Source organism: Agelaius phoeniceus, chromosome 18 (assembly GCF_051311805.1).
Source record: "Agelaius phoeniceus isolate bAgePho1 chromosome 18, bAgePho1.hap1, whole genome shotgun sequence".
Taxonomy (NCBI): Eukaryota; Metazoa; Chordata; class Aves; order Passeriformes; family Icteridae; genus Agelaius; species Agelaius phoeniceus.
In genome coordinates this window covers 10,665,716-10,672,346 of record NC_135282.1, presented here as the reverse complement: position 1 = coordinate 10,672,346, position 6,631 = coordinate 10,665,716, and the positions used below count along the sequence as shown (strand labels likewise).

At 50.8% G+C, this 6,631-nt stretch overlaps 1 protein-coding gene across 1 annotated transcript; it reads right to left on the bottom strand.

The window, feature by feature from the left end:
* Positions 1–2,744: 2,744 nt before the first annotated feature.
* Positions 2,745–5,936, bottom strand: LOC129128474 (dynein light chain 1, cytoplasmic). Its single transcript, XM_054645802.2, has 3 exons — positions 5,778–5,936; positions 5,112–5,249; positions 2,745–3,354 (listed from the first exon to the last, which is right to left on the bottom strand). Exons 2-3 carry the CDS (start codon positions 5,241–5,243, stop codon positions 3,217–3,219), a joined length of 270 nt encoding a protein of 89 aa, XP_054501777.1. The 5' UTR covers positions 5,244–5,249; positions 5,778–5,936; the 3' UTR covers positions 2,745–3,216.
* Positions 5,937–6,631: the final 695 nt, after the last annotated feature.

The window sequence follows — 6,631 nt, the reverse complement described above, 5'->3', positions numbered from 1 at the left end:
GCCCGCCCCTCGCTCCCCACCGGCACCGGCGGGATCGCCCTCACCTCAGCAGGATGGAAAATCATCTGGTATAAAATCCTTGCCGTCGGTTTGTAGCAAATAATCGTGAAAGTTAAAAGAAAAGAAAAAAAAAGTACCTCATCAGGCCTACTTGAAGTGATGTTTTTTTAACTTTTCCCTCAAAGGGGAAACAATTCTCAAGGCAACTCGGATCCTAAAGACATTTCTTTTAACCTTTAAAATGCATTCTTGAATGAATCTCCTGATGCTTTTTCCATTGTTTTGGGGATGAGAGCTTCAAGTTCTGTGGGAGAGCAATTCCCAGCTTCTTAAAAAAAGTACAGGTGGAGAATATAAGGGCATCTTTACCCCCTAAACTCATACCATGATCTGAATGTACATCCCTCAAGTAAAAGCTTCACTGCTAGTTTTGTATGCACAGGCCATGTGCTCTGTAACACTAGTATGATCAACAAATTCAGGAATTTGTGTTTTACACATTTCAAACAAATCCTCTATAAATATTATTCTAAGAAAATCCTCATAAAGGCCTTATTTTAGCACCTGGTTGTTCCCTATTTAGGTCTATTATTCTTAGAATTACTGACCAAGCTGTGAGTGTAGTTACTACAGTGTTTAGATCTTCTGGATTTGAGGGGGGGAAAACCTTCAACTTTCTAACAAAGTTGCTCCTCCACATTTGAAAATAAATAAGAAACAGACATGCAATATCAGAAAGAGAGTAGATAGACACAAAACTCTTAAAAGCAAAATGCAACATTTTTATTAGCAAATCAACTTGCTGTGGAAAGAAAATAAATACAAGGAAGTCTTTCTCCAAAGAAAAACAACCATGTACTTCAAACAGTGCTCAATAAGAAGGTATTAGTAGCAAACACTTGCCCTAATTACATGAGCTGCAGTGCCACACTCAACACTACAGAGCCCGACTGGCACCCGGCAGAGCATCGCTTCAGACAACTTTGGTTTTTTTTATCACAACCGTCAGGCCACACAGAATAAACAGAATAAGCCTATAACAAAAAAGCATTCAAAGTTGCAGGAGCAGCTCCCTGCCAGAACCACCCGCCAAGCAGCCCCACAGGGATTGTCACTGCCAGCGCGCTCTCGGGCGCCGCTCGGTGCCACCGCTGTGGCCGGGCAGCGTTGGCCGGTGTGCCGGGAAGGGAAGGGCGAGGGCAGCCTTGGCCGGGTGTGCCATGCAATGTCCCCGGGCACGGGAAGGGCGGCAAGCCCCTATCTCCCGTCACGGCCCGGCCGCGCACTCCCGTCCCTGTCCGGCGGCTCCGCCTCCGCCGCCATTGCTCCCGAGAGCCCTGGCCACGCCCCCTGCGCGCCGGCCGCCAGCCATTGGTCAGCGCCAGGAGCTCCCCAGGAGTTCATTGGCCAGGCGCGGGATGATGGGCGGGGCGTTCCCCAGCCCGGTGTGCCGCGCGCCCGCTCCCATTCCCATGGCGACGGGAACGCCGCCGGTCCCGCGGCCCCGGTAACCGGGGACACCAGGGAGAACGGCTGCGGCCTATCTCTGCTAAAATAATTGTAATGCTGTGGACGCTGCAATGAACAGGGAGGGGATCGACTAAATGCCTCCCGCTCCTCCTGAAAGCACCCTTTGCTGTACAAGAACAAGACCCCAGGTCGTTCGATTGGCCTGGCTGGCCATTAATTCTAGTTGGTCAAGGAGCTTTGAGCCCACACTGGGAAGAGTTCCTGAGTTTTTTCTCAGCACGATAGCGGCTATCAGCAGAGTCTGGGGTTTCTGGAAAAACACAGAGGACACTGGGCTTATCTTCAAGGCTCCACATATTTTCCTTCTCTGCAACACGTCACCAGGAGTTGGACATGGGACAGACAGATGGCCTTCGACCCAGGCCAAGGCTACTGTAGCTCCTACTTGTTCCTGACAGAGCACAGGCCAGTCTAACCACAGTGCTCCTTGGTGACTTATGTATTTAGCTCAGCTTTCAGGTATTCTGGATTTTGGAAGAGATTTCTTTGAGGTGACACCAGGTCCCAGGAAAAGTCCTTAAGTATCACATGATCACAGTATTTCAATTTTCCAACTCTTCCCCCTTGAGGTCTGGTGTGGGTAGTGTTCCATGAAAGGCTATTACAATCAATCATTAATCCTCTTTGTAATGACCGTGATTTCTCTTTCAACTTCCCATTTCTCCACAGCCCTAATGGACCCTGCAGAAGCTGCTGCATTTCTTTGGCATGTGTCTGTCCTGTACCACAGCTGCCTGATCATACAGGGGTGTTTATATCAACCAGTGCAGAGGGTCTAGTTGCAGGAGGAAGCCCCTGCCAAGCAGCCCCACGGGGACTGCCATTCTCAGCGTGCCCTTAGTGCCACCAGTGTCACTGTGCAGCATCAGCCGGGTGTGCCAGGCAGGGGCACAGCTCGAGCAGCAGCTGCTCAAACACAGCTCATGTTCAGCAGCTGCTCTCTGGCTGGGAGCCAGGCCCTGCCACCCACACGGCCACAAGCACCGCCCTGGGGCTCCCACTCCCCCTGGGCGAGTGCAGCTGTTGTCCTTTGTTGCCAGGACAGCAGGGGTGGCTCCATTCCATGCCCGGGATGGAGCCCAAGCCCGTGGGCTGCAGTACAGCCCCACACAGAGCCCCACACACCCCCTCAGGCTGCACTCCCCATGGCCCACCCAGACCCAGTCATCCACCGTCACCACAACATACAAATCAGCCAGAAATAACAACCTGGCTGGGGTAGAACTTGGCTTTTATTCTCCAGTACACTTCTCCAGAGACAGCAGAAAAAAGAAACAGGTCAGATTTTGGGATAGCAAATCCAGCAAAACAAGAGGGGGAAAATTATTTTATAAAAGTAAAATCAAAAAAATAAGAGAAGTTTAGAACATAAAGAGCTAAACACACTGTCAGTACTTGCATAGCACTAGCAGTAATCAGGAAATACAGTAGATGGCTATAAAACTTGCAAAAGCAAAACTGCTCCAAAAGCTCTAATAGCAAAAGGAGGAGCCTTCTGGAAAAAAATAAATACAAGGAAGACTTTTTTGGTACTTTTCCTTTTTATATCCACGATGTAATGTCATCTGTTACAACATAATCCCTGCCATCGCCCTTGAAGATCAAGGCCTGTGTCCTCGGGAAGGCTGCAGTAACTAGTCAGAGAGTCCTGTAACTGGATGCAAGTTTCAGTAACAGTCCATGGCTCTAGCCAGACTTGAACAGAAGAATAGCGACTTGGCCGAGGTAGAAGTAGATGAAGTGCTTGGTCTCATGAGTCACATAGCTGCCAAAATTCCTTCCCACGATGCAGTGCCAAGTGGGATTGTATTTCTTGTCAAACTCCTGCAAAACAGATCACTACAAATGAAGAACTCTTCTAATAGGTACCTTCTGAGCAAGGCAATCAGAGGAAGAACAGATGCTCTTTAAGTACTAGGATTATTTTATTTACATCTTATTGTTCACCTGCTGCTTAGTCAGACATGCAAAAACCCCACAGTGCTTCCTAACTGAGCAGTACTAAGTGTAAAATATTACATTTGTTGAAGGAAAGTAGTCTTCTATTCCCCCATAATTCATAACATGATTGAATCTACAATTCTCAAGTAAAACATTCACCATTAGTTTTGTACCCACAGAGACAAAGTCATAATTTACACTTGCTTATCAGCAGCACAGCTACTAAACAGAAAATTCTCTGCCACCTGCTATGTAACAACAGTATGATCAATAAATCTAAGCAATTGTGCTTTACATATTTTCAAACAAATCCTCTATTAATTCCCAGTAGTTGCAATGAAGGATATCTGAAAAGTACTATTTCAACTTTCAATAGGTACTTTCTGTGTCTGGAGAAAAAAAGCCAATTGGTATTCTGGTCATAGCAAGTAAGTATTTCTTTAAAAGAAACAATTGTTCTGCATGGATGAATTACTTCTCATGTTAGAGAAACTTCTCCACTCTAGGTATCCCAAATTTTAAAGTCACCTCCACCCCAGGTATCCTGGAGCAGAGCCCCAGGCTTTGAGCCCCAGCAGCAGAACAGCTCCAGCTGGGTGCCTTCAGAAGGACCCGGACAAAGAAACTGCCAGGCAATTACACCCTCCCAGTCTCAGCTCCCCACCCCTCACAGTTCTGACTAATAATAACAGCAGGGTGTGGGGACTTCTTGCTCTTTATTGGGGTTTTTTCATTGTCTCTGGACAGTCTTTTTTATCTCTCACGTTGTGATTTCTGCTGACAGTTATAACTTCCTTATTTTCCAGCTTGAACCAGCTCTTGAGGCCCTTTCTCACAGTGTTAAGTAAAAGTTAACATATCTATGTGAAAATTCACAGCTTGTGGCCTAAACCTTTACCAAACTTAGCTCCTCGTGCCAAGCAGTTAACTCCAGACAGTTTCAGTCCAATCAGCCTCAACATTTCAACAGCTCTTCCTCTCAGATCTTTAACTTCTACTGACGCACTTTCATTTCTCCGTTCTCCTGAGCTGACGAAGCAGGAAATATAATCTGAACTAGATCTTTCTCATGTATTGTTAATCCTACATAAAGGATGACACAGATGTTGCAAACAACAGATAAGCAGGGCCACCAGGATCTTTTTTTCTTTTTTGCTTATATCACTACGTAAGGAGAGGTGTGATTACAGAGAATTACAGAAAAGCACTTTTTCCCTATTTTTGATCCAGCTGGCAAGAATTGTAAAGAGATCCTTAAGATTAAGTTAAATACAAACAAAACCCAGAACAAGCTACCTCTCAGAGGAAAACCACAGGAGAACTCAATAGAGTCCCTGTGTTTTGTACCAGCTCATCAGTCACAGGGACAGTCAGGTGCCACTCTATCCTCACGTGGACAACAGACAGCGGCTAAAAAGGCCGTAAGCAGAAAGCGCTGCAAGAAAAAAGCAGCCCCTAGAAAGGGCCCGTAAAGGGTGGGTAAAGGAACACACGGACATCAGCCTAAAGAGAAAGTCCAACTTGATTATCTAGCGTCTCTAGAACTTGCTTTTCTAGCACTACTTGCCTAGCAGCATTCTCCCCGATTGATTTTTCATGTGCATAGAGATATCATGAGCGCATTACAAGCCAACATCTACCTTCTTTATGTGAGCAGCGATGTCCTTCTCGATGTTGTATTTCTCTAAGGCTTGAGTTGCACATTCCACAGCATCTTGCTGCATCTCCTCTGACATGTCCGCATTTTTGATCACTGCCTTTCGATCACTCATGATTGCCTGCTTGGAGGAAAAGAGAAGGAAATTCAAAGTTGTAGGAGCACCTGCCAGAACCACCTGCTGCCCCACGGGTATCGCCATTCCCAGCGCGCTCTCGGGCGCCGCGCGGTGCCCCCGCCCTGGCCGGGAGTGCCGGGCACGGCCCCGAGCAGGGCCCGAGCAGCGGCGGCTCAATCGCCGCCTCACGTTCGGCACCCGCTCTCCGGCCGGAGCCGCACAAGCACCGCCGCCCTCCCGGCCCTCCCCAGCCCGGCGCTGCTCCGGGAGCTCCGCGAGCCCAGCCTGACGCCCGTCCCCTCCCCCGAGGGAGGCGAGGAAAGCCCGGCACGCGCGGCCAAGGGCTCGGAGCCCCGTGTGGCTGCCGGGTGCAGCCGGCAGCTGCCGGGGATGCAGGAAAACCGGAGGCGGCGGCCGGGGAAGAGCCCAGGCACGGGGGGGTTGCCCAGTCCCAGACTTCCCGAGCCGGACCCGACCCCTCTCGGCTGCTACCCCTGCCCAATGTTCAAGTCGGCAACGCCTTGCCCTCACCGTCGAGTGGGCGCCGCGGTATCGGCGCGGTGCGGATGCAGAGCCGGTGACGGTGCGGGACGGCGCGGAGCGAGGCACGCACTCGGCTCCGCCGCCGCGGCTGTTTAACCGACCCGCGCGCGCCGCCGGCGCCTCCGAGCGCCCCCAGCCCCGCCCCCTCAGCAGCGGCCGTCGGCCATTGGTCACCGCCACAATCACCCCGAGATCTTATTGGTCCCGCTCCAGCGCTCTTGCAGGGTTTTGCCGCAGCAATTTCTTTCAGCCCGGCATGCTTTGCGGCCGTTGCCATGGCGACCGGCGGCCGCGGTGAGGCGCGGCGGGCACGGCCTTGGGGCAGCCCCGGCCCAGCGCGGGACAGGCCGTGACCGGCGGCTCTCCGGCCGTGCGCAGCTCCGCCGCGTCGCTTTGTTCTTTTCTTCACGGCTGAGCTGCTTGAACGCAGGAAGGAAGAGGGGGAAGGAATAACCCCGAGTACAGGTGATGACTGGCTAGAAAGCGGCTCTGCGGAGACGGAGCTTGGGGTCTTCATGGATAACAAACTGTTCCTGAGTCAGCAGTGTGCCTTGGGGGCCAAGGGAGCCAATGGAATCCTGGGGAGCATTAGGGAGAGCATTGCCAGCAGGTCAGGGAGGTGATGTTGCCCCTCTGCTCCTCACATCTGGAGTGCTGTGTCCATCTCTGTGCTCCTCAGGACAAGAGAGACATAAAGCTGCTGGAGCGGGTCCAGTGGAGGCAGCACGGATCAGTAAGGGATCAGAGTATCTCTTATATGAGGGAACGCTGAGGAAGCCGGGCCTGTTCAGCCTCAAGAAAAGACAGCTGACAGGGGGCCTCATTAATGTGTACAAATATTT